This window comes from Erythranthe guttata, chromosome 6 (assembly GCF_056151865.1).
Source record: "Erythranthe guttata isolate IM_541 chromosome 6, IM_541, whole genome shotgun sequence".
Lineage (NCBI taxonomy): Eukaryota > Viridiplantae > Streptophyta > Magnoliopsida > Lamiales > Phrymaceae > Erythranthe > Erythranthe guttata.
Window position 1 is genome coordinate 17,030,574 of NC_142538.1, and position 27,679 is coordinate 17,058,252.

The 27,679-nt window shown below is 36.2% G+C and overlaps 3 protein-coding genes across 4 annotated transcripts; 2 read left to right on the forward strand and 1 right to left on the reverse strand.

Annotated features, from left to right (window-relative positions):
* Positions 1-25: 25 nt before the first annotated feature.
* Positions 26-6,075, forward strand: LOC105955681 (chorismate synthase 1, chloroplastic). The gene is made up of 13 exons (XM_012979461.2): positions 26-317; positions 1,364-1,514; positions 1,767-1,843; positions 1,952-2,010; positions 2,643-2,726; positions 2,885-2,977; positions 3,292-3,372; positions 3,956-4,087; positions 4,247-4,349; positions 4,492-4,586; positions 4,676-4,741; positions 5,340-5,424; positions 5,592-6,075. The coding sequence occupies exons 1-13, from the start codon at positions 179-181 to the stop codon at positions 5,738-5,740; spliced, it is 1,314 nt and encodes a 437-aa protein (XP_012834915.1). The 5' UTR covers positions 26-178; the 3' UTR covers positions 5,741-6,075.
* A 4,108-nt stretch (positions 6,076-10,183) lies between these two features.
* LOC105955680 (patatin-like protein 6) lies at positions 10,184-12,786 on the reverse strand. Its single transcript, XM_012979460.2, has 2 exons — positions 11,413-12,786; positions 10,184-10,486 (listed from the first exon to the last, which is right to left on the reverse strand). Exons 1-2 carry the CDS (start codon positions 12,553-12,555, stop codon positions 10,214-10,216), a joined length of 1,416 nt encoding a protein of 471 aa, XP_012834914.2. The 5' UTR covers positions 12,556-12,786; the 3' UTR covers positions 10,184-10,213.
* Positions 12,787-17,353: 4,567 nt separating this feature from the next.
* On the forward strand, positions 17,354-24,176 carry LOC105955679 (uncharacterized). Of its 2 annotated transcripts, none has more exons than XM_012979459.2 (17): positions 17,354-17,814; positions 18,535-18,639; positions 18,720-18,786; positions 18,891-19,081; positions 19,312-19,572; positions 20,271-20,354; positions 20,449-20,496; positions 20,588-20,652; positions 21,187-21,244; positions 21,665-21,845; positions 22,482-22,603; positions 22,822-22,902; positions 22,982-23,056; positions 23,233-23,287; positions 23,387-23,438; positions 23,560-23,710; positions 23,804-24,176. In XM_012979459.2, the coding sequence occupies exons 1-17, from the start codon at positions 17,419-17,421 to the stop codon at positions 23,996-23,998; spliced, it is 2,187 nt and encodes a 728-aa protein (XP_012834913.2). In that variant the 5' UTR covers positions 17,354-17,418; the 3' UTR covers positions 23,999-24,176. The 2 variants fall into 2 exon arrangements, with proteins under 2 accessions (XP_012834913.2, XP_088676129.1); XM_088820003.1 differs by having other exon boundaries at positions 17,368-17,814; positions 23,378-23,438.
* The last annotated feature ends 3,503 nt before the right edge of the window (positions 24,177-27,679 follow it).

The following is a 27,679-nucleotide window of genomic DNA, read 5'->3' on the forward strand; positions in this document are numbered from 1 at the left end:
TTCTCCAAACTATATATATCATATATTTATATATAAATATTGGTATAAATTCTTCAATTTCTCGACCAGTGAAACAATTCCGCCCACTCTACTCACCAAACCAAACCAAACCAAACCACAGAGATCAATTACCAACAACCCCAATCCCAATCCCAATTCGAAGAACGGCGTCGTATCAATGGCGTCGAACCTCTCAACCAACCATTTCCTCGGAGCTCCGTCCACCTCTGCCGGATCCGCTCGCCTCGCTTCCCTCCAATCGCCGCCGCCACAGAGCCTCCAGCTCCCTGCTCGCCGATCCCAATCCAAACGCTTCGGTGAGCTTTTTTTTTTTTTTTTTTTCACGATCCTTTTTCTCTCTTAGTTTTTACTGATTAGATTTTCGAATTTCCGTCTGTTTCTTATGAAAATGTTGAATAGTGATTGTTGGTTGTTTTCCTTGATTGTTGTTGGTGTTTTGCTTGATTTGTTTGTTATTTGATTGAGACCTTGAATAAAGCTCGTAATTCACTTGTTTATCCTTTTTTAACAAATATCCAAATGAACATGCTTAAGCTGAAGTTTAATTGCTTGCTTGTTAAATCCATTGTAATAAGCTTGATTTAACATCACTATCTTAATATGCTCAGCTTCAATAAAGTAAATGAACGAAGTCAATTTGAAGATTTACGACCCGTTAGAAAGGTGGTGTTAGAAAGGTGGTCCGATAGAGTCATTAGATAATTCTGTTGATGCATTTCCCTCAGTTCCATGCACGTATGAGTGGCAGCCCTTACAGAAATTGTCTTTCCTTCCAGATCAGTAGATCGTATGGCTTTTAGTAATGGGTTTATAGGAGAAAGTGGAAGAATACAATACAAGAATACTCAATACAGACATCTAGTTTTACTGGGAAACATGCACTTGATATGTCATTCGAAAAGGACTCTCTGATTTTGACATTGGATTATCTATTATTTCACATATCCAAATTGAAATATCCATATGTTTCTAGCAGCAACTTTCAGGATAGTTTCTGTTGAGGCTGTTTGTTGATTTCTGTTAATTGGGAAAATTCCAACAAAATGAAATGTGAAGCATCACATAGATATCCCACTTGTCAGTTTAAAATGGAGGAGTAATGCAGTATTATCACTTCCGTAGTTGTGATTTCGCCTCAGCTTGTATTACATTTGATTTAATCTTCTGCTAATTATAAAGCATCTAGTACACTTTGCTTGAAGAAGTTGAGTAAGTTTTGTGCCTTCACTAAAAACATTCAACCTACACTATTTTTTTCAGGATAGCCTAGAATGATAAGTTTACATACTGTTGAATGTCATGTATGACCCATTAATAATATTTACATGGTTACTTCATACAGAAATACAGGCCTCCGGTAGCACTTATGGAAATTACTTCCGCGTTACAACATTTGGAGAGTCTCATGGTGGTGGTGTAGGGTGTGTTGTTGATGGATGCCCGCCTAGACTTCCCCTCTCTGAAGAAGATATACAAGGAGATCTTGATAGAAGGTATATATTTTTGGCTACTATGTTTTCTGCTCTAGTGTTGTTTGAAACCTTTTCAAGAGTGAAATATACATAAGAAAGATAATTTTATTCACTGGGATGTTGTCCTGTTGGTTAAGATATACCTGATTTTTTACTCGAGATATGGTAATGAGATCTGAAAGCAGTGACTTTAACTGGATGTGTTTTGTTTCTGATAAGTTACCACTTACCAATGAATTAGGCTGATCATGTGATTTTATTGCAAATTTTTAGGAGGCCAGGTCAGAGCAGAATAACCACTCCTAGAAAAGAGACCGACACTTGCAAAATAGCTTCAGGGATTGCTGATGGTTAGTTATTCATTTCTTTCCCTTGAGCTGTCTATATTTTTGCACCTTTCACATAGATTGGGGGTCTTTGTGATTCTTAAAGCAAATTGGTGAATTTACCTACTGTAGGGTTCACCACTGGATCTCCAATCAAGGTAGAAGTGCCCAATACAGATCAACGAGGAAATGTAAGCACCTAAAATATCCTATTCATATACAGTTGAGTTTTGTGGGGCCCTCTGCAGTAGTGGTGTAAAATAACCTAATCGAGTTGAACACGTTTTTTTCTTATTTTGTTTTTTTATCGAGTTTCAGAAATTGTGTTTAAGTTTTATATTATTACTAATTGAGTTGAGCTCGAACAAACTTCAGTCGAGTCAAACACGAATTGAGCTCGATTAGCTTGAATTTCTTATACATATCTTATGTCAAATGGAAAAAAAGGTGATCAAGCTGGGTTCGTTATAATAATGAACTGAGCTTAAGTGAGCTTTTAGTGATCAATCTTAAACTGAATATCTAGTAGCTTGGTTTGTTTCTTAACCCTACTCTGGGGGGATGAGGTGCCAAAATGAGAGAAATAATATAAGAGTTGTTAACGGATTGGCTAGTTTATAACTGCACTATTTCAGAGCTATGGGTCTTTGGTCATTTATCGTGATAGTTGCTAGGTCTAATCTTTTAAATATAGGTTAAGTACTTTGATGCTTTGAATTCCCTGTAAAAATAATTCTTGCTTAAACCTTCAGGGAGTTAGTTTAACAGACTTGCACGAATGTTATCATGGTGCTCATGCAAATTCCTTTGTCGATTTTTACAGGACTATACTGAAATGTCACTAGCTTATAGGCCGTCTCATGCAGATGCAACTTATGATTTCAAATATGGTGTTAGATCAGTGCAGGTACTACTCTCCTATTACCCTTGATTGAACAATCGTGATGTCATCTGTATCTTTGAACCTTACTTTAGAAGTTTTATTATCTCTTAATAGCATGAAATGTTACTAAATCTTCCTTCAAGATCAACTTGTTGTTTATGTTTTGGGGTTTTGGAATCTAGGGTGGTGGTAGATCTTCTGCAAGAGAAACCATTGGGAGAGTTGCTGCGGGAGCTATCGCCAAGAAGATTTTAAAGCAATATGCAGGGACGGAAGTAAGTTTTTCAGTTTGGTATCAGAGATAATTGTATATTATTGCTATTGATGATCACCAAGTATATATTTGCACATTCATATGCGCACCAATTATATGTTTGTACAAGTATAAATTCCCCTTGTCTCTTTTGTGATAGGGTTTTTGGTGTAAATAGAGTGCCTGCTACCCCTTTTCCTTCATTAACGCCTTAAAACTTGTAACAATTGCCTGTGTACAATTGCCTGAATACCCTTTTTCCTTCACTATCCTGTGTACATGGCTATGGATTTTCTGTTATTTCCTAATTCTTTTTCCCCATGCTCCCTATGACAGGTTCTTGCTTATGTTTCTCAAGTTCACAATGTTGTCCTTCCCGAAAACCTTGTTAATGATGAAACTGTGACCCTTGATCAGGTATAATGAAGTTTAATTTTTTTGACTTCTTTTCTGCATATTATCAATGGTAATGATTCGTGTGTAAGGAAGAGCTGGACAGGTGTAGCAGTAATCCATCACTGTCAGGAGAACTGTTGATTATTATTTACTGCACATCATTCCCGTGTAACGTTTCTTAGTCAGCCTAGGAGCTTAAAAACATTAAATGTTAAGCAAATCCCAAACTGCTATATTTAATTAAGTCTTGGTTGCTGATTATGTAATCACGATCTGCTACAAGGAATGAGAATCTTTAATGAGTAATTTTTATTTGTCATATAAACTCACAGATGAGCAGTTATATGTAAGATGCTCAGCTTGGTTAATCCATATTGATGAACAGAAAGAATAGATGCAGGTCAAATTGCCGTATCAATAAATCTAACTTGGTGTTGACAATTATAACTAGAAAATTTGCTCGAGTTGCCCAATTTTCATTCCTGTTCAGTCTTTAATTTTCTTGTCTGATATTTTCATGATTTCTTTTTTATTTTGTATTTTGTGCTGGAAACAATTAGTCCTTCTTGACATAATAAATTTCCTTATAATCTATTTTTTCCAGATAGAGAGTAATATTGTAAGGTGTCCGAATCCCGAGTATGCGGAAAAAATGATTGCTGCTATTGATGCTGTCAGAGTGAGAGGTGACTCTGTTGGCGGTGTTGTTACCTGCATTGTTCGGAATGTCCCACGGGTAAACTCACCTCTCTTTCCCTCCCTTCCTCTCCGGCAAACTCTCTGCTCCGCACAGTTGTGATTTTCTTATTAATGCACTGCTGGATTTCTCATGGTTCATCAGTTTTAAATTTTGGAAATACCATGAAAAAAACACTGAATATCAGTTTGTGTATAGGGACTTGGTTCTCCTGTTTTTGATAAGCTTGAGGCAGAATTGGCAAAAGCTGCTATGTCACTACCTGCAACAAAGGGATTCGAGTTCGGCAGTGGATTCGCAGGTGAAAAAAGCACACCAACTTCTGATTTTTCAGTTGGAATAATTCGATAATCATTTAACTAGTTTAGGAATTTCTTGATAAGAATATTTTTCTCGAGAGACATTTGTTGAAGTTCTAATTTCTTCCGATGAAAATCAACCAGGTACATTTATGACTGGTAGTGAGCATAACGATGAATTCTATATGGATGAACAGGGCCGGATTAGGACAAAGACCAACCGATCTGGTGGAATACAGGTAAAGATTCTTAAATCACAAATATAGGAGCTGTTGTTTATCATTTTCCACTGCATCAGACTTATGATTATTGATTGTATCATTTTTAGGGTGGAATATCAAATGGAGAAACCATCAACATGAGAGTAGCTTTCAAGCCAACATCAACTATCTCTGTATGCCCTCTTTCTCTCTCCTTTGTCCTGCTCCTTCCTAGGGGTTGTGCATGTTTTTATTTGTCTGGCTGCTTAACTCTATCAAAAATATAAGAAATGGTCATTCATTTATTGTTTTATGCAACTGTATAACTTGTGTCTGATCTAGCTGACTTGCCATTGTTGCAATTCCAAATCCACAAGTTTGGGTTTTCCATTCTTGGATGGGATCAAGCTGGCAGACATGATTATGAGGCTTATTGTTTTTAACTATTAAGTAATTTAGCTCACTGCCGTCACAATATAAGCTTTTTGGATGCCAGATAAATTTGCAGAAAATATTAATGGCCTTGGTGGGTTTATTTAAGGTCTGTAATGCTGCTAATAGTTTGAACAGGATCCCTAATCGCGAAAGAAAAGAAATAATATGTAGTTCAGTATCTCTCTTTTCTCTGTGGCAAACCAGGTTCGACCACAGAGATAAGACGTTTCTGTGTAATTGCCTCATTAAACAATATTTTGAACCTTTTGAACTGCCGGGATGTATCCACCAAATCATTAGCTATGTACCTCGTTCTTTCAAATATACTTATGTCAAACATATCTTATTCGTTTGCAGAGGAAGCAGAACACTGTGACTAGAGACAAACATGACACGGAACTCATAGCTCGTGGTCGTCATGATCCTTGTGTTGTTCCAAGAGGTACACCCCTCAACTATATACATAAAATCATTTTTCTTGTTTTTTTGTGTTGAATTGAATGGTATCTGAATTCTGAACTATGGATTCGTCCGTAAATCTGTTGCACACAATTCAATAAATCTAATAATTGGGCCACTTATATGTATGCTTTGATGGTTGCTATACAGCCGTTCCAATGGTGGAAGCAATGGTGGCACTGGTGCTTATTGACCAATTAATGGCACAATACGCGCAATGTATGCTTTTCCCGATTAATCCAGCTTTACAAGAACCTCTCGAGGTGCCTACAAACGAGCAGGCACAGGTTCCTCTTTAAGTACACATTCTCTCGACTCCCTCTCTACATTGCGGCATTTTCATTTACTTGCCTATTACGACGAGTGTATCTTTATCCTACAGTTGTGTGTGTTCTTGAAATTATTTACTGTTTTAGTTAAGGAATGAAAAGCGGAATGGCTTTAAATTTCATTTAAACCTAGTCTTTTTTCCGTCGTCTGGCGACATGTAATGTGTCTTTAGGTTTTATTACTGTTGTTAGCTTCTTTGTGTTTTTGAGTTGATAATTTAAATAATTCTCCCTTTGTTGTTTCAAAAGAATAAATGTATAATTGCACCTTGTATCCTGCAATTGAATTCCTATTTATTTCGTCATTTTTTTCGCCTTTCAAAGTCTCGTCATTTGTCATTTTTTTTATGCCCCGATGTATGTTTCCAGCTAAGAGCAGAAGAACAAACGAAATGTGATTTCTAACGAGTACGATTTATATTCGACAAACTTCAATGTAATAAGCTTGCGAGCGATTTGGACTTGGTTGGTACGCAATGTTCGTTTTTACCTCTCAGTATGACGATTATCGTCTAATAAAATCCTTATTTCACCTCGAAAAAAAGTTCCGCCGTAAGAGACCATCATTGCCGTTTTTCTTCTTCTTTTATTTAAAAAAAAAATAGATAAAGATAAAGAGCTAGTAATCAAGAATTGATTAATGTAAAGCTTCACATTATACTTTATAATTATGTTTGTGGTTAGATGAATACAATATACTAAAATTCATTTGGATTGACTTGAGTGCTTCAATATAATAATAGGCTATTTTACCTTTTTCATTTTTTTATTTAATTTTAATTTTTTTTTTTTGTGTCTTGTCTTTGATTTTATTAGATTAACCAAGTTGTTGTTTTGATTAAACTAAGTAAGAGTGCATAATTGGAGTGGGAAAGGGGAATTCTTTAAGCCCCACAAGTCATAATCATCATCTGGATAATTCGATGTTGCATCTGATTATTTATACTGGACGAATTTTAACCGTAAATTCATACATAATCACATGCACACATTCATGTGTGTGCTTTAGTAAATGATTATTTAATCAAATCTACAGTTGAAATCTACACAGTATAAATAACCAGGCTTAACATCTAATTTTCCATCGACAAGTATAGCTAAGTTAGGTTTGGATGGTTGTCCTAATTAGCTACTTAAACCCCACCACATATCTTAATACAATGAATAATACATTTGTGAATTATGTGTGAATAAGAGCTACCAAACAGAACTTAAGGATAAGCTTCTTTTTCTTTCTTTTTTTAGTCAAGAGAATGCTTATTAATAAAGCAGATTCCATGTTTGGGTTTATCTAAATCATGACATTATGCATGTAATGTACGATTAGAAAATTAGTTTATTTTTAGTCAAAAAAATAAATAAAAAAGAAAAATTAGTTTATTTTAATATATTTGTCGTATTAATCAAAAAGTAATATTAAATTTTATTTGTATGAGAGAAGTATCGTGACATAAATTCTAAATGATTCTCATAAAAACTTAAATAATTTTAGATGAAGTAGTCATTCACATAAAATATGGTGTAAGAGTCGTATCTTTCTTTGGGAGTGAGCGTAAAAAGCCGATAAAATAACCAAAATATTATTAAAAAAAAAAAGCAGTAACACTAAAAATGAAACAATATATAGCATGTCAAAATTTTAAGTGTTTTGGCCCTCAATTTTTTTCGTAAATATCGGTTTTGGCTCTCCATACTCTTAACTCTAAAGTAAATTTATATCATTTTTTCATATCCATCTTACTATATAAAAATATTATGGTTTAAAATTCATATAATATTAAATAAAATCAATAAATGTGTACTTTTTTGCATTTAAAAAAAATCATAAATGCCTCTAAAATAATCGGGGGTAATAAGTTTTTAATCGGTTCGGAAAAAAAAATCGTCACCTTATAAAATATTTTGGATCCGCCACTATTCATATAGACACAAAAATATACATATTTGTAACATACAAAAGTAAACACGTCATATACACATAAGACACACATAAGTATGTGTACATGTTTGTGCGTGTGACTTGGATTATACATATAAAACAAAGGATATACAATATAACAAGGAAGTGGTTGAAAAAGGTGAACAAACTAAGTCATGAAAATCGACATAATTAAATCAATTTGAAAAAAAAAAGAATTGCTTACTCTAAATTATTGCATAGTAAGTAGTTAGGTGGTGTTAGCAAAAGCTTTTAGAAACAACTTTTGAGCTTTTGTAATTCAGAATATATTTTTAGGTGTTTGGAAAATTAGCTTTTGTTTTTACTTCTTTAAAATAAACTCTTTTAAACTATTTTTTTTTTCTTGTATCTATTTTTTTCTGTTAAAGTTATTTTTCCAATGTATTAGCAATACAACTAAAACTTTTAAAGATAAGCATTTAATATTTAATCTACAGTCACTAACTTTTACTTTTGCATAATATCTTGCAAACACAACCGTTGTATTGTTTAATATTTACACATTTTCTCATAAATGAAAATTTCCCGTGTTCGTTTTCCTCTTGTCGTGTTTGTGTTCCAGTATCGTACTATATAGGTGGACACTTAACTTAAATTTATTAATACAATAATAAACAAGTAAATAAAAAAATAATGATGAAACACAACCAATTAACTATGAACAAACAAATCACACAAAAATAGAATAAAATATTCTTGATTTCATGCTAAAATATGGAATAAGAATGAATATAAAGCTAAAGGTTGCATTTCTTTAACATAAAAATGATGAGTCATCAATGCAAATTTCCCCATTAAAATTGCATTTTCAAATAATTTTCCCATCCAAAAACATATGATATACCGTGGGGAAGTCAAACAAAACAACACCCAAAAAAAAAACAAAAATAGTAAAAAATAGGCACTAACCAAGAAATTTAAGGATACACTAATTAACACACTTTCCCCATATTTAAAAAAAAAAGAAAAAAGAAAAAGAAGAGAGAGTAACAAGTGAAAAAAGGGGATTATAATAGTTTGTTTGACCAGAATTAAGTATAGTGGCTGCCGCCGTGCCTGGCGGCTGGCCGGCAAAAGAATCCACCAAGATCCACCACTTTTTCTGTCTTTTTTACAGTTGATCAAACTCCTTTTCACACTTGTCCTAATATGAAATATCTATCTCCCCTTTCAAACTATAAAGTAAAAGCCCACCCCCCACTATATTATATTAAGTACTTCTTCCACACTTTGATTTCTCCCCTTTCCTTTTTTTTTCTTTTTTTCCTAGTTCATACATCTTTACCTGCATGAAAAAGAATAATTAATTTCACCAAATAAAAAAATATGTATATAAATTAGGATAGTTGAAGTATAAAAAGAGATTAAATAAACAAAAAATAAATGCAATTTCACCTAAAGATTTTGTGAACATTTGAAGTACAAATTTTTGCTTTAATAACTGTAATCATATTGTAACTGACAAACTCCAAAGGACAGTTATAAAGATTATATGTTGCCACTTTACCATGACAAAATTGCTAGTTTTTAGCATGTGTAGATTCATGACATTGCTTTATGTCATATATATATATATATATATATATATATATATATATATATATATATATATATATATATGGGTAAAATTACCGTCACCAACTGAGGTAAGTTCAGATTACGTAAAAAAATCTTTACAGTTTCGGTAATTACAACAATTCCCATCAACTATTAATCTCCTTACACGTCCGACCTAATGGTATCAAATTAAATAAAATCTTCTAGATTCCGTTAAGTGTTATCTAGTTTTGTGCAAAAGTGCAGTTTTTGATGCACCACAATTTAATATTTACAAGCTAAGAGACACATCTTGTTTCGAAATGTGGAGCTCGAAAGGGGCAAAACGGGCATAAAAGAAGATAAAAAAAAAAGCAAATATTTTCTTTTATAAAAGAAGATGAAATAGAAATGGCATGAAAAAACAGGGACAAAGATGTAATGAGGGTTTTGTACAAGAGTCAAACATGGTTATCATATCCACCCTCAAATATTTTACCTGGCCTACCCCTTTGTACAAAATGACTAATATACCCCTTTCTGTCCAACAAGAGTCAGTGTCGGTGGACAGACAACCAGGGTTAGCTTGTTGGTCTTAAATTTCACTCTCTTATTATCTCAAAGAGTAGCTCAAAACAAAACTATTACAACAACCAGAGGCTGTTCTGTTAGCTTTTTTCTGTTTCTTAAATCAATAGAAAATGACACAAGACAGCCCAGAGAGGGGTGGGGGTGGGAGGGGGGGGGGGGGGGGGGGGGGGGGGGGGGGGGGGACCAGACATGGACAACACTAATATCTTCTTGTGATTATTAATATTCTTCACAAATTCCTAATGACAATTTAAAAGGACCTACTTGATATTAACAGCATTTTAGAAATGTCTATAGAATTATTAATTCGTAGAGAGAACTTACCGTTTTTTCTGAAGGGGTGACTTTAATTCGATTTACTTTCCGGTTTTTGGAGTTGGTTGCTTGAATGCAACAGTGGGAGCTATTCGGAAACTCCTCCTCTGATGTTCGAGCACAAGCTGTTCGGCGAACCAGTCGAGTTTCTCGAGATTGCTCTGCTCTCCGATTCTCTTGCCGCTAAATAGTACAGACTCGACGTTCTTCTGTTTCAGCATTTCATCCGCTTTTCCAATTAGCGTTTTTATGTCGCTCGAACTTGGGTCCGAGTCAACATTTGCCCCGCACCTGCCTAAGCTGGATCCATTTGCCTGAAAAATTAATGGATACTGTAAAAACATGTATGAATACGAGACATATAACCGTTTCGGAAAAGGGATATTCCTTAATAAGTCAAACTGCAAATGATTGGTGTTATTGAGAACTATTATTATGCTAACAAGAAAACAATTACGAACAAATTTAATTAAATCGTCCTCCATATATATTTCAAAAGTTATCGAATTCCGTTAACTAATTATCATGTGCTTCAACAGTGGTTTAACTACTTTTAGTCGATTCAAATCACAAATCATTGCCTTGAGAACAAAAACTAAATAAAAATAAAATTAAATCACAATAATGCTAATTAACATGAATTCTAAAAGACAAAATTTATATATGATGAATATAGGGAAAAAATAAGAACCCCACAGTTTGATCTGTGCTCAAGAAAATTGTAAGAGATACACAAGAATGGCACAAAATCATCATGTTCAAATCTTGATTGTTATGGAAACCTGCCTTTTGTTGTTTGAGTCAGACTCTCCACTATAAGCATCATATCTCCCACTTTTAGTACATGTAATAAATTTCTTACGACAAAACCACCCCCCACCCCCACCCCCACCCCCACCCCCCACCAGGTGAAAAATGCCAAAAAAATGACAATATTGCTAGCTGTGTACAGTTTTTTTTACCATTTTTTCCTTCTCAATAAATATTCAAATACTAGTAATTTAACAGAAAAAATTACAGCAGGGCTATAATAAATCAAGAATCCATTTAAAGCTAGTTTTGGTTAATTGATGTGAAAATTAAATTTAACAGTAGCCAGTGAAACATGTGACTTACTGTAAAAATTGGAGAACAAAAAAAGTTAATAATGGCAGCACTGTAAAAAAGAAAAGATTACAAAAAGAAAATAATAAATTGCATTTAATAAGTTGATTCTGCAATTAATGTTTTTTGACAATACCTGAATACGGACGTAATTACTGCTACGGTTCTGGCCGAAGGCCATGGCCACCGCGTGGTCGACCAGTTCCGATGAGCTCTCGCCGGAGATCCGAGCCCAATCCTGGGGTTGCCATTTCTTCACCTGCTCGTAGTCGAAGCTTCCTTCCAGTAGCTGCCCGCCGGCGCCGATTGAAAGTACCATAATATCCTCGACTCCTCTCACGAAGGGAAACTCCTGCTTGTTGTGCAGCACGTGCGTTATCGCGGCCGCGGTCGGGTTGTTCATCGCTAACCCGCCGTCCACCCCCACGCACCGGGTCGACCCGTCGACCGATTTCATGCTGATCGGGTCGAAAACGCCCGGTTCGGCTGCGGTTGCCAAGCAAACCTCCCAGAGATTGAAATCGTAGCTGTCGGTTTCCAAGGCGTCTGCCCTAGAGAACAGAAACGGCGCCGTACTGGACAAATCGTAGCACGGGATCAGAACCGGTTTCAGCGTGTTTTTTAGGGTTAGGCTGCGCCCGGTCCTCCCATCCTTGAACGCCTCCTTCATCGACTTCTCCAAGCCGGCCGTGGCGGCGGCGGCTGCGCCGCCGCCGCCGCCGGTTTTTCCGAAAACACGCTTGAAGAAACCGACCTTCGGACTCCGCGCCTTCGCGGAACGGTAGAACTTCTTCCCCTCCGCCGCGAGGAACTTCCACGTGTCGTCGGCGTGAAAAATCGGGCGGTTGCGATCGTCGGCGGCGAAGAGCATCGCCGTAAAAATTCCACCCACGCCGGTGCCGGCCGCCACGTCGAAGTAATCGGCTACTCTGGCGTCGGGATCCCCCGACTTGCTCTTCAGCGCCGTCTCCAAATACGACAGCGCCTTGCCGGATAAGATGCTCCTCATCCCCCCGCCGCCGTCTATGCTCAGAACACAGATTTTCCCCCTCTGATTCTTCATCGCCTGAGCGGCGCCGCCATCGTCGGCGGCGGCGTTTTTCGCCGGAGAAATCTGCTTCGGCACCCAAAGCTTCTGATCATCGTAGCCGAACAAAAACTTGCTCTCCAAAATTGAGAAAATCTCATAGCTCAATTTATCCGTATCTATACTCGGCTCGTGCATTTCAATCGCCCTGGGGCTAATACAACTATCGCCGTGAACATCAACACGCGCCATTTCTGAAATTGAAATAATACTTACTTCACATAATCCTCGAAATTATCTCTCTGCAAATTTCCAATCACCACCACGCTCATAAAGAAGAAGAGTGGTATGGCGAAGAAGAGAGAGAAAGAAGAGAGAGAAAGAGGAGAGAGAGAGAGAGAGAGAGGCAAACAACAACGCAACAGATTTTGCAGAGCATGTCTGTTTTCATTTTGGCTTTTATAAAAGGGTTTTTCAATTGACAAAATAAAATAAAATATTAATAATAATAAATAAATTGCAATAAAAGAAATACAAAATGGACAAAGAAATCCTAAACAAAATCTGATTTTTGTTTTATTGTTTCTCTCAAAAGATGAATTTGACTTTCACTTTCTTTCTTTTGTTATCTTAAGTTCTTATTAACATTTGCTTTATTTTTACTGTCTTTTACTTTTTTACAGCACTGGTAAAAAGACTCAAGAATAAACATTTTTTCTAAATTAGAGTCCTCCCCTGATATAAGGTCAAATTATGAAAAAAAACTCATCTTGTTTGGATAATTACAAATACCCTCCTCTACTATGTATTGTCTTACGAAAAAACTCTTCTAGTTTGTAAATTTAAGGGTAAATTACAACCACCCATAAGGTATGGTCAAATTACGAAAACCCTTCTCCTGTTTGGGTAATTACTACCACCCTCAACTATAATTTTTTTTACACAACCCTTGCGGTTTCAAATTTAGCGAAATCTTCGAGATTATATGGAATATTATCACTTGTGTACCCGTTTTATCCCATTCGAACTCTACATTTTGAAACAAGATGATCATAATATGACTTTTTTGGCTTGTATATATCATATTGTGGTGCATCAGAAACTGTATTTTTACACAAAATGAATACAAACTAGAGCACATTCCACAAAATCTAGATGATTGTGTTGAATTTGACTCCATAAGGACTGAGATTTGAGAAACAATTATAGTTGAGGGGTAGATGTAATTATCCAAACAAGAGTTTTTTTTACTCATAAATCGACCATATCTCAGGCGGTGGTTGTAATTTACCCTAAATTTAGAGGTATTCATTCGGTAAAATCGTATCCCAAAATTTCATACCATTTATCGTACGGTTCGGTAAGTAACCGAATTATTGAAATTTTATTAAAAATATTTAAAATTTGTGTTTTTTTTTTCATTTTTTTAATTAATTTTAGTTTAAATACTATATATATATATATATATATATATATATATATATATATATATATATATATATATATGAATATCGAACCGATTTACTGAATTTTAGTTCGGTTCAGTTCAGTCCAGTCGGTTCAATTCGGTCAGTTTACCAACCGGATGGACACCCCTATGTTTTGACATCATTAAGGGAATACAAATTTGATGGGTGATTGTAATTACGCAAGCAAGATTGTTTTTTTGTAATTTAACTTTTAACTCATGGTGGCCGTAATTTGCCATTTTTTATACTTATGTTACGGTTTTTTCACTAAGGTTACATTTGTCATTCCGTTTTTAAACTAGAACAGAAGGAGGTAAAGGTAATTATGAGAGGTCGAAGGGGGCACTTTGTAATAACCTAATGTTGTAGGGGTCTATCTGTAGTTAACCCAATTTCTATTTTTTTTAATTAATTTAATGAATATGATGTGTAATGAGATCACAACCGTCGGAGGTTAAACTTTTCAACGGTGTAGATTGAATATGGACTGTTTGTCCGTGATTGGATAAGGAAATGAGGTTATGGGGTACTGGTGGGACCCACGCAGACGCAATCGTCGGCAGAATGGAGACGCACTTATCAATTTTCTTTTTCCTTTAATTAAACATACCTCCCACAAAGTTAGGTGAAATTACACTTAGATCCCTTCAGATATTTAAAATTACATTATGGAAGTATCTGGGGTTTGTGGGGGCAGTTGTGGTGAAAATGACTTGCAAAACGTGGCTAAGAGTTAGAACCTGGGTCAAAGGCAACGGAACGTTGACCATTCGTTGCCGTCCAGTGGTCCAGGTCAATAGACTATCTTATGGTAAGCATGTATTTCATTTTATATTGCTAAAAAATCTTTAATCTTTTTAAATTTCAAAAAAAATAATTAAATAGTTTTAAGGGGATAACTATTTCAAATACTAACTTTTGCTTACTTGAATACCAAAAAAATAAAAAATAAATAATTAATTGTAAATTACTTTAATGCCCTTAATGAAAATTAAAACCACAAAAATATTACAAATACTATTTTTCTTTCTTAAATACCAAATAATCAAAAACCTAAAAAAAACATTTCCCCTCCTCACTCACAAACCCCTCACCTCCTCCACCTCCTTCTTCTCCCTCCCCAAAAACCCTCCTAAAAAACCTCAAAACAAAAGAAATCAAAACCTTACACAACTTGCAAAATGGCGTCAAATAACAATAGAATGGTAGTTTACGAGCAAGGAGAACCCATTCAAGTATGTATTCATGTATTTTTTGAGCTAAAACATCGATTTTGAATTTTTTTTTTTTTTTAAAACTCGCCATGTATTTTCGACACATACAGGTCGAAAATACCCTTATTTTTCGACATGTATGTGTCGAAAACATAACAATTCATATTTTATTAAGTTTCGACACCTAAGTGTCGAATTTTGATACAATTTTCGACACCTAAATGTCGAAAATAAAAAAAATAAAAAAAAAAAAAAAAAAAATTACACAGATCTAATTTGACAGCTAGCTGTCGAAATTTGGTTGAATATTCGACAGCTAGCTGTCGAAAACTCATCCAAATTTCGACAGCTAGCTGTCGAAAACTCTCAAAAATCCCATTTCAAGCTTTCACATTTTTCGACAACTATATGTCGATTTTTGATGAAATTTCGACATCAAGCTGTCGAAAATTCATCAAAAATCGACATATACAGGTCGAAAATTGTGAACGAAGAACCAACCCACGAATCTCAAATCAATGCTCAAATCGACTGAAATTAGATGCACCCATTACTAATTAACGATCATTTCTACCTAAAACAATCAAATCCTAATTACCCATATCAAACAATCAAATCCTAAGTAAATATTAAAGAAAAAAAATTCGAAAAAAATTATTACTTGGATGAATGAAACCGGAACGAAGAAGCGGCGGCGGGTTGATAACAATGGACGAAGAAGCGGCGGCGGCGCACGGTGGCGTTCGGCGGCGGCGGCGGCGGCGGCGAGGGTTGGAGAGGGTTGGAGGTTTTTTTTTTTACAACAAAGGGATTTTTTTCTTTTTTTTTTTTATTTGGTTTTTGATTAGGTAATTTCTAATAAAATTTGATATAATTGATTTTTTGTATAAAAGGGTGTTTTTGTAATTTTCTTTTTATTTTGGTATTAAAGTAAGAAAAAACTGATAAATATGTACTCAATTTTGGTTTTAAACTTGGTAGTATTCAAGTAAGCAAAAGTTAGTATTTGAAATAGTTGCCCCCTAGTTTTAAATGGAGGTCACTGTTTTTTCCTTTTTTTTTTTTTTTTTTTTTTTTAATATATATATTTATATATGGTTGTGTGTGTCAATTTTTAATTCGGCAACGAACATAATGTGTTAGTTACAACTTTCGAAATAAGTGAGCTTAGAGAAATACCTCCTCATGAACGATCGTTGTCGAGGAACGACCATCTGGACAAAAAAATACATCTATGCGCGCTAAGGTGACACCATCCGTATATCAGAAACGTCCATCGCTATCGAGAAGTCTGGATATCAAAACACATCCACCGTCGCCGAGATACCACCATCCGGAAATCAAACACCTCCACCGCCGGAATTGAAACAATCCTCCTCTCATATATCGGCAACTTCCTCCTCTACCTGACCAACGCATCGCGCGACATAGCTTCTCCAATTCGGTCGATAAACTCCAGTTTTTTTGCCATCGATTTTAGTATCGTATGTGACAGTTTACTTAACCGATTATAGTCAATCAAGAAATCAACTATATTTTTTGTAGTCGATTTATTGATTTAGGTCTAACACATGCGTTAATATTCCAATCAACTATAGTCGAATCAACTATGCAAACAACGTAGTCGACTTACGTTCAGTTTAGTTTATAATTTCACGGAAAAACATAAGGTAAACTAGAATTTTTCAAAAAAACATACATAATAATAAGAGGGTTTCCACTAATTATGTAAAGGGTGGACCTATCTCAATCCAATTTAAAAAGGTGAGTTTTCACTAATTTTCCCCAAGAAAATGTAGCATAAGAATATTTTATTCAAGACTGTTTAGTTTATTGATTTTAATTTCATTATATTGATTATATGAATTTTGTGGCAAGTATATTATTTTGGAAAGAGTAAATTACAAAAACTCCTTGAACTTAGGCTAAATAACAAAAAACACCCCTACTTATTCGCAATTACCAAAAACCCCCGAGATTTGTTTACGCTTACACCAACCTCTTACAGTGTAACTTTTTCACGGATTTTTTTTTATTAGAATAGACTTTATACAATTTCAGATATTTTCTTTTATTTCTCACCTATTTAACCTTTGGTTAAATAGACTATGCACATTTTCTGTTAAAAAACCCGATCAACAGTTAATCGTAGAGGAGATTTGGTTTTACGGATAGATGGGGGTGTTTTTCATTATTTAGCCTAAATTCAGGGGAATTTTCGTAATTTACCCTTTTGGAAAACATCTGTTGTGAGTTGGAATATAACCGTAGTTTGTTAGATTTGTTTAGGCGGGATATTAAACTTCAAATATTTTATATATAAATAAATAAATATATATATATATATATATATATATATATATATTCAATTATATATATATCAACTGTTCACGAAACGGCATTTCACACAGAAACACCTAGAAAGCGTGAAAATGGCGGAGGAAAACCCCGCGAAGGAGAGCTGCATCCGAATTGCAGAAGAGCTGCCGGTGACCGCCGTAGAGTTCATCAGCCAGGAGAGTTGGGACAGTTACTTCACCTCAAAAGGCACCGACGATTTCTGCGAGTGGTACGCCGACTGGTCCCAAATCCGGACCTTACTCAAAAATCATCTCTCGTTTCCGCCGCCGGCGCCGCCGCCGGAGGATATGAGTATTTTGGTGCCGGCGTGTGGGGCCTCGAGGCTGTCGGAGCATCTCTACGATGAAGGGTTTAGGCATATAACGAATGTGGATTTCTCGAAGGTGGTGATTGAAGCCATGATGAAGAGGAATATCAGAGTACGGCCGGAGATGACGTGGCGCGCGATGGATATGCTTAATACTAAGGTAATTTTTCCTTTTCTCCATATTCGCTAGTTTCTAACCCTTGCAATTGCACAGAGGGATTAATTTCATAATAATCAAATTAATTGTTAAAATTGTCAGTTGATTGTAATTAGGAAATCGCCCAAACGAGTTTTTTCAATTATGGAAACTGAGATTGTGGTTTTATGATGTGGAATTTTGATTCTGGGTCAGAGAATATCAATAATTTCAAATTGTAGTAATGATAGGTTTGAATCAAATCTTCGTGTTCTCGTTTGGGAATTGAAGGAGGGAAATTGATGTCCTGAAATGTGTTCGACCTTTTGTCTGAAAGAGCATGTTTCAAATGATTAATCGGATCAATTTTTTTAGTCAATTAGCATGTTCTGTGATTAGTAATTTTTCCGCACTCTACACTTTTGGCATGTTCTGTGATTGAATTTACCAACAATGTAATGTGATGGATAGTTGCACTGCTATATGTAGATACAATCTAACTGATTCGCATGCACTCAGTTACGCTATCGTTTGTTTTATTTATTTCATCACAATTCTTTATGCCGCTGGCATGGCAAAGTTGGTCATGAATAATTTACTGACTTACTTTCATTTGACTCAGCTCTTGCATCTAGCTGCTAGTCGTAAACAACTACTCTCAGCATCATGAACTTATCTTATCCTAGTTTTTGGAACTCTTTTCTCTATCTATTTCCTTTTTCTAATGATCTGTAACTGATCCAGTTTCCAAGTGGGGCCTTTGATGCCATCGTCGATAAGGGAGGATTGGATATTCTGATGGATTCCGAGCATGGCCCCAGATCAGGACTATCAACTTATATATCCGAGGTTTATGATAGTCTTGTATGATAATGACACAATTTTGATCTCGTTACTTGTTATGGTCCAAAAGTTTGACTTGTTAACAGGTTAAAACAATGTTAAAAGCTGGAGGACGATTTATTTGTCTCACCTTGGCAGAACCTCTTGTGCGAGGTACTGTTTCACATTATTTTGGTGAACGTGAAGATAGGAGTTGGATTTTAATAGTATATCATTTCTCTCTGCACTAAATTATTTCAATCATATGACTCTCTCAGATCTACTTTTTTCAAAGTTCCGATTTGGGTGGAAGATCAATCTTTATACCATTTCCGACGAAGCATCTCCTGGAACCACCACACAACAGACTTTTATGTTTGTTGCAGAGAAATCTCTTTTCACTGTTGTGTCTCGGATAGTACCATTCATGGATGCATCTTTTATGGAATCTCAGGATAAGGATGATCAGGTGAAAGCAGTTAACAGTGTCCTTTTGTCCATGTAGCAGCCCCCCCCCCCCCCCCCCCCCCCCCCCCCAGAGGAGAAGGAAATAACTTGAGCATTTTAGGAAAAAAAAACAATGCACTTTGGTCAAGATTCCGAACAATCTGATGACAGTACCGTTTGCTAGCTCATATGAACATTTATTTGGATTACTACAAATCTTGAGAAATACATTTACTTTTTGACACATTATAGGTTGATAAGCTACTTGAAGCACTTAAAAGAGAAAATACCGTCCGCGAAGAGTACTCCAAGAGCACAGATAAATGGTACTCACTTGAAGAGCTGGAGCAAGGGGTGAAAGGAAACATTGAAGAGATTGAATCTGGTCGTGTTATAAAGCTTTTTATAGGTGAAACTGGAGTATCGCGTTTCTTCTATACTTGTGTCCTTCTTGATGCTCCTCCAGAGACTGGACCATTCTCGGAACAATTCCACGTACTATATTTGCAGAAAGTTAGTTCTTTTTTCACCCCTTAGCCCTTCACTTGTCGTTTTAGTTACAGTTTAAGATTCTATTGCTCTTCCATTCAGGAAAATTTGAAAATAGATATACTTTAATTGCTTAAAAAGTTGTGCATAAAGAGTATATTAATCTAATATGAGCTTATGGTGTTTATTTGCTAAATAACCAAGCTCTATCTCCTTCTTATTTATTGCTAAGTTAGTCTATCGTAGATCGTGTTCTTCCTGTCAGTTACTTTTCTGTTTAAACTTTTGCCAACCTGGACAGCATTGAGTCTGTCTCTTTATACCTTATTTTGAAAATTAACCAGCTTCAACTTTCATGCCTTTCTATTTATTAGTTTTTATATTTAGGGCCAGGCCTAGTACTTCCTAAGTGTGCTATATATGTCCGAGTTACTGAACATTAAATAACTCATGTCTCTAAAGTTTAAGCTTTTGCATGAGATGTTCATTTGAATCTCACCATCGTCCATTTATGAGAAAGTCCACATACGAAACTTTACTAAGAAGTAGTCTATACCAGATGAAGTGTGTTAGAGTTACTGCTTCTTAAATTATTACATCTGTTAGAGATTAAAATCAAATATGAGATAATCATTAACCACGTGGTTCACTTGCTATTGGCATACTTCACTACTTAATTTTTTTCCAGTCCAACTGTTATGTGACTGAGGTTTACAATTCAGTCTCAAGCTTCCCAGAAGATCCTCGCATCAGAATCCCGACAACGGCTCGTTCTTCAAAGCTTCAAAGCTGCTCGACTGTTGATTGTAAATATTTCCAGTCATTTATAAATTTAGTGTACTTTCTTCATGAACTTCATATTTCGTTTTTCACTCACATCATTTTATTGATTGGTTTTAGATTGTACTGGATTCCAGTTATTCTATAGTTCGCGGGGATGATGTAGGGGTAATATTCAAATTTATTTTCTATAGGTAATCTAAATTGTGAGCTGTATGTTTGAGGGATACTTAAATTTGTAAATCTTTTCCTTTTTCAGAAGGATACCAGCCCTTTTCTCCTTCAATTGTGCCCAACGGTAGCCGTTGAGGTAACTGATGTTGTGTAAGTATCCCATCAGCACCGCTTGTCCAGTACCAGAACTCATTTGATAATGATTTTTGCTCTTGCTTAGCCATGCTAGTTTTGAAGTATATTTTGTTTAGATACTATATTTCATCAGCTCGCCAATTGGCCCCATCCTTATTTGCAAATTTTCAATCTTTTGTGGCCTTAGTTTAAGTATGCACCCTGTTTTGTGAACACTTCTGAAATGCAGTTTTGAGATTGCAAGTAAGATGGCCTCTTTGAGAAAGTTATGTTATTATGTTCTTTCTAACATAAGAAATGCCATTTTTGCCAGTCTTGTGGGAGAATAGACTTCTTTTGAAACCTAGGTGGTGGGGGGAAACAATTGTGGGAGATACACATGACTTCTTTTCATCATTGACAAGCACCATGTGCCCTGGGATGTCTTCTTACTCCATTAGCAACGGAAAGAGAGAGCATTAAAGCTGTTGCAATGGTTTCAGTGCATTATAGCCAGAATGACTTTACATGTATTCGCTTAATAGAGTTTATCAAATGGATATCTTGCAGATATACGGGTGGAGATGATATGATTGAGGGGATTAAGCAGAGTAAAATTGTGCATCAGGTTGAAGAACTATTATTTCTTGCCTCATCTTATGAGATCTATAGGAGTTGTATTAACTGTCTTTTTCATGTGTAGAGTAAGTTTGTTCCAGAATATGGGTATAGCTTTTAAATTTATGTGCTAATACTTTGGTGTTCACTGATAATTATTACTACCTCTAAAGGATATTTTGACATACTATTTTTTTTCAATTCTCATATTGATTATTTGCTCTCTTAGCACACTTTCATGGTTGTAATTGATGTGCTTATACTGTGTCTAAACTGATGCACACTGTTTATTCAGTGGCTTTGTATAGGGAAAAAGTCGTCAGTTTTCTAACACAAGTTTCTAGGATTAGATATTGCACATCTACTGCTCTTTATGTATTTCCGTCTCTCATTTTCCTTTTAAAATCTTTCTCTACTTTGGTTCATCCAGGTTTCATCTGTCTTGAATGGTGTAATCTATGTAGAAGACGTGATGTATAATCAATCTCAGGATATCACATTCCGCCGCCTTTGTTTTGAAAGAACTGAGAGTTTGATGCATTCTGAAGCTCCACTATCCACAGAAGCTTTCAGACAGAAGAAAGGAAAACCAAAAAAAACTGATTCTCACGGTGAATTTCTGATATCTATCAGCTTTTTTTTTTTCCTTATGCACATTTGGGTTTTGGAGTCATTTTAAATTATGACTTTTTGCTGCATACATTCAATATTTTTTTTCCTTAATGTAGCTGATATACATGTACAAGATATTAGCCATGTTCCAATTCTAATTCATCCAGAGCTAATAGAATTGGGAAATAAAATAACCGCAGGAGACTATCTTCATTGAGAAAATTCAAACTCTGTTCACCACAGTGTGTCATGTTCTCATCTGCATATTATACTAAGATGAAAGAAAATTCAAATTTTGTCCTCCGATTCTTTATTTACACACACAGAGTTATAATACTTTCTAGGATTGGTAGACTTCAGGTTCTTTTGCTAGGCGGGCTTCTCTGAGAATGTGATCTATCAATTTATATTTAGGTTCCGGTGGCAATAATTGTAGGACCTGTACCTAAGGCTCAGTGAAACTATCTTCATTGTGAAAATTGACACGCAAGCAGCTTTTACTACCCATCTCTAAGTCATCTCTTTTTTTCCCAAGCTACCTTAAAAGCCTTTTAAACTTATTGTTATCTACCGCTGAGGAATACAAGTAGCAATATTTATTCACCTTCATTAATCGTCTTTTTAATCCGGGGCAGCATCAATTGGTGTTAAAGTTGTTGAACACCAAATTTTGACAACTGGATTCCACAAGGGGGTTATTGCTGGACTACTGTTGTTTTCTACACATTCAAAAAGAACTACCAAAGCTGGTGGTTTGGTGAGCCATCTACTAATTACTTCCTCATCTCTTTTTTGCTTAAATGATTCTCCAAAATAGAGGCAAAAAACCTGCATAAGTGACTAAGTTGCTATTAACATTGATGATTAATTTATTTACTAATTAATATAGTATCTCCATATTAATATATTATTATTCACTGTTCATACAGCTGTTCGTGTAATGGAAATGAACTAAAATATTCCCACTTTTTTCAGGTCAAAACAGTGATCATTGGTCTTGGACCAGGAATACTTCCTATGTTTATGAGAAATCGCCTACCTTCTCTAAAGATTGAGGTACAACGAAAATTCTGGCTGTGTTGATTTACCATTTTTTTCAATTCTCTTCTCCTTATGTATATTTTTAATTTGCCAGGTCGTCGAGTTAGATCCTGTGGTTCTGAATGTTGCTAGCAATTATTTTGGTTTTACAGAAGATGAAAGGTTGAAGGTGATATTCTATTTTCTAACGTTTTCTTGTTTAAGGTTGTGAAAGGCTGTTGGTTCTAAACATCCACATTTCATTTAGCTGTAACATACAAATGTTCGAAGATGCTTACATTAATTCTGACTTAAACTGCAAAAAATTGCTCATACTTTTGCTACTCTCCTTCTTCTCATGTTCAGGTACATATTACTGATGCAATTAAGTTTGTCAGAGAGAAAGCAAATTCTGAGGCAGGTAGGTATAAAGTAGCAACAACTAGTTGTGTATTGTAGTAATATAGAAAAGGTCAAAACGGCATGCTCAGCAGCAAGTAGTTAACCGTAGTTCATGCAGATGGAAGCAAAGTTGATTTACTTATAATCGATGTGGATTCATCAGACTCAAGGTAACGGAGCTTTTAATAAAATAAAATAAAGAAATCATTTTATTTATTTATTTTGGTATCATTTTTTTTCACCTGCTAGATAACTCTATTCTTTTTTTTTTTTTTTTTTTTTATCGTGCAGTTCGGGTTTAATCAGTCCAGAGGCAGACTTTGTTGAGGAATCTTTTCTACTGACCGTAAAAGACTCACTTTCCGACAAAGGTTTATTCATCTTTAAGTTGTTCTCAAGGTACTCTAGCGTGAGACGTGTGGTGTATTCAAACTTGAGAACGGTGAGAAAAAATCTCGTGAAGTAACATTTGTTTCGGGTTTTTTTTCTTTCTCTTTGCATTATGTTTTTATGATTCTTGGTGGACATTTGACAGGTATTTAGCAACCTGTATCACATGTACGTGGACGACGGCTTCGTCGAAATAATATTTGCAGTGAAGAAGGAAGCTCCGGTTGAACTTGACGAAGCTTGTGAAGCACTTGGAAGATCGTTACTGGATAATTACAACATGCATCCTTGGATCAATAATGTGTTAAATGATTCCAAATTGATCAAACCACTACCCTGATGGTAATGGTTTTATTGTAATTACATTCATAATTGGGCCAAAAATGTGTTACTATATTGGTATTAGCCGTGCACATACTAGTGTTACCTTTAACCCTGTAGTTCTTGAAGTTTGACACTACTTTTTCATTTAAAAAAATAAATTGAAAAAGAAAAAAAAAATCATTCAATTGCTACCACTCCTCTTCCCAGATATTTGGAGAGAAATCTCTCTCTCTCTCTCTCTCTCTCTCTCTCTCTCTCTCTCTCTCTCTCTCTCTCTCTCTCTCTCTCTCTCTCTCTCTCTCTCTCTCTCTCTCTCTCTCTCTCTCTCTCTCTCTCTCTCTCTCTCTCTCTCTCTCTCTCTCTCTCTCTCTCTCTCTCTCTCTCTCGTGTGTGTGTTTGAGAACTCCATCACAGTATTTTCTGTCCTTGTGCTTAATGAATGGTTCGAACACACAAAAAGTGAAGTGGAATTATGATGAATTATACATATTGCAGATTCCAAGGGTTTATGATGTAACCAAACAAATAGGTCAACTTTAAATATATGATATTAAAAGAGAATTTAATATTTAATATAATATGATGTAATAATTTCAATGCATAAATATCAATTAATTGAGTTATCAAATTTATAAATATGATACCTGAGATCATATTATGACACATTATTAAAATTCAACTATGTTCATATCACTCATATTATCTCGTGCGAACCGAAGGCGTTGATGACTTTTCTAGTTTTTCTCAAAATAAATATTCTCGTCATTGTATGAATCCCGGGAGTGCGTATGAAGAGTAAGAGAGCGAATGTGAATATTCTTAGTTTGATGACGATTTTGGATCTCCTTATGATGACTTCAAGTTGGATATATGAAAATCTCGATTAAAATCTAGAATCGTACTGCCTAGTCGTCGTAAATAATCAATCAATTCCAAGGACGTTCACTAGATCAACAGCTAACTTATTTTAAATATTCACACGTTTGCAAGAAATTCTTAGACATATAGGTTTTTACTATTTCGATGTTTGCGATGTAATTCTTACAATTTCGATTTATATATGGAGTTTGTTTCATACTATACTCATGAAACAAGACACAAATACACACATCAATTGGATCATTTTGAGTAGAATCTTCCACAACTTTTGAGTCATTTTTCTAGGTTTTAGAGTTTTGCATGTACACATCAATTGGATCATTTAGAAGATTTTGTAAGGTATCGTTTGTTTACCTATATCGGATTACATTGGATTAAGTGAGATTGTATTAATATTTCATTAACTAATTATTTAGTCAGTAAGATGTTTGATTCGTTAGATTAAATCTTGTACTAAATTTGTTAAATTATAGTATTGAATTCGAATTGTCGTCTAAGAAATCTTTTAATTAACAAATTAAGATCTTGTTTGAAGTACAAAATTGTTTTTTCTTTTTTTAATTAACCCCTCCAAAATTAATCGCAGTGGAACTGTGGAAGGGTGCTATTAATTTGACCAAATAATAATATTTATTGCGGGTTTTAAGTGTAATAAAGTTAATGATACACCAAATTTGGCCGACCCAATAGACCCTAATTTATCTAATAATTAGGCCCAATACACGAAAGCCCAAGCACCTACGATTGGACCCACTACACGAAAGCTCAAGCACATTCAAAGTAAGACTTGGGCCCAACAAAGTAAGCTCAACCCAATCAACGACATATAAATAAATGTTTTACTCATTTGTTAAGGTACGTTCTATTATTCACAAGCCAATTAGAATTTTATTCTCTCTACAATCTCTACGATCCGTACATCTGACTTGAGCGTTGGAGGGGTTTCCGCCTGATCAATCCCCGGCTTAGTTCACGTGTGCTCATTTCGCATGGACCTCAGGATCATCAAGTTGTCAAGCTACTGATCCGCTTTGCTCTCATAGCTCGTTTTATACACTACCCCAGGTGATCTAAGTAATTAATATCATCATTTTGGCGCCGTCTGTGGGAACGATGCAAACCAGATCACGTAGCCAACAAGATCCTCCTGAGGCGTCTGTTCGGAGAGAAAATGACACAGCTAACAACCTCCCAGTCCGTGGAGGATCTGGCTTGCCACCTCCTCCACGTGCCGCGGATCCGCCTCGCGAGGTTCAGGTGATCCCCATCGGGACCCACCACTCGCCGATCCGCCACTCCCTGCTCCTCGAACGGTTCAAATAACCGAGAATGCGCTTCAATGCATGATAGCAGAAGCCTCAACTCGCGCCGCCACCGAGGCCGTGACTCAATATATCGCCACGATGGGAGCAAACGCTTCCAATGCGATACCAGCGCCAGCTCCACCTGTGGTGCAACCTATGGCACCACCTCGGACCCACGGTCCCGAGTGCAGCTATCCACCAATCACATGGGAGCACAACCCAGACAACAACGTCAGCGCTCACCCCCACGGGGGAATGCGTCTCCACAGAGAGTCTCTCTCTTTAATGAGGGAGAATGCGAGGTAAACAGCAGAATGTCTCGCCAAATTCCTTTCCCCCAACCAAACAATCCAATGGGTGAAAGAATGCTCGTCCCAGTAAGACGCAGTCCTTTAACCATAGACATCCTCAACGAGGTATCACCTCAAGGAGTGAAGATCTCGGGGTTAAAGGGACCACCGATCCACAAGAGCATATAGAGAAATTCAACGCCATGGCAGATTTGTATGGCCCGACGGACGCTGCGATGCGCAAAATGTTCCGCACCACTCTCTCCAAGAGAGCTATGAATTGGTTCAACTCTCTACCCACGGGATCGATTGACAGCTTCGCTCGGCTGTCAACACGGTTCACCAACCAATTCGCCATCAACAACCAGTATGCCAAGACCCCAGCCCACATTTTCTCTGTAGTATAGAGAGATAACGAAACGCTCCGCAACTACATCAAGCGTTTTGTAGAAGCCGTCCATGAAGTCCCCAGTGTAGGGCAAGACATGCTCTTTGGGATTATGCAACAAAACTTGAAGCCGGGTAGATTCAAAGAATCTATCGCCGGAAGGCCTCCAGGCAACCTAGAGGAGTTGCTGAACCGTGCTGAGAAATACGTGCGAATAGAGGAAGTTTCTACCCATGCTCCTTCCAAGAGGAAGAGGGAAGATGATCGACAGTACGTTAGAAGACGAGATGATAGACGTCCACCACCCCCATCTCAAGGCCAATCATCTTCCTCATACAAAGCTTCTAGAGGCAGGTCATATACGACCAGTTCAGTACCTTGAATGGTTGTCGAATGTAGTACTCGTTCCCAAGCCCGGTAGCACGTGGAGGTCATGAGTGGACTTCACTGACCTCAACAAAGCTTGCCCGAAAGACCCTTTTCCTCTACCAAGAATCGACCAACTCAGTAGTGTATAAAACGAGCTGGGAGAGCAAAGCGGATCAGTAGCTTGACAACTTGATGATCCTGAGGTCCCTGCGAAATGAGCACACGTGAACTAAGCCGGGGGTTGATCCGGCGGAAACTCCTCCGACGCTCAAGTCAGATGTACGGATTGTAGAGATTGTAGAGAGAATAAAATTCTAATTGACTTGTGAATAATAGAACGTACCTTAACAAATGAGTAAAACATCTATTTATATGTCGTTGATTGAGTTGGGTTTACTTTGTTGGGCCCAAGTCTTACTTTGAAGGTGCTTGGACTTTCGTGTAGTGGGCTCAATCGTAGGTGCTTG

Excerpts from the sequence above, each read along its gene's own strand:
- LOC105955680 (XM_012979460.2), bottom strand. The coding sequence starts at position 12,555 with ATGGCGCGTGTTGATGTTCACGGCGATAGTTGTATTAGCCCCAGGGCG. Across the intron at positions 10,487-11,412 it reads GTAATTACGTCCGTATTCAG|GCAAATGGATCCAGCTTAGG; the intron begins GTATTGTCAAAA and ends TTAATTTTTCAG.
- LOC105955679 (XM_088820003.1), top strand. The coding sequence starts at position 17,419 with ATGGCGGAGGAAAACCCCGCGAAGGAGAGCTGCATCCGAATTGCAGAA. Across the intron at positions 18,787-18,890 it reads GGCAGAACCTCTTGTGCGAG|ATCTACTTTTTTCAAAGTTC; the intron begins GTACTGTTTCAC and ends TGACTCTCTCAG. Across the intron at positions 23,288-23,377 it reads GAAAGCAAATTCTGAGGCAG|TTCATGCAGATGGAAGCAAA; the intron begins GTAGGTATAAAG and ends AGTTAACCGTAG.
- LOC105955681 (XM_012979461.2), top strand. The coding sequence starts at position 179 with ATGGCGTCGAACCTCTCAACCAACCATTTCCTCGGAGCTCCGTCCACC. Across the intron at positions 318-1,363 it reads ATCCCAATCCAAACGCTTCG|AAATACAGGCCTCCGGTAGC; the intron begins GTGAGCTTTTTT and ends TACTTCATACAG. Across the intron at positions 4,742-5,339 it reads AGCCAACATCAACTATCTCT|AGGAAGCAGAACACTGTGAC; the intron begins GTATGCCCTCTT and ends ATTCGTTTGCAG.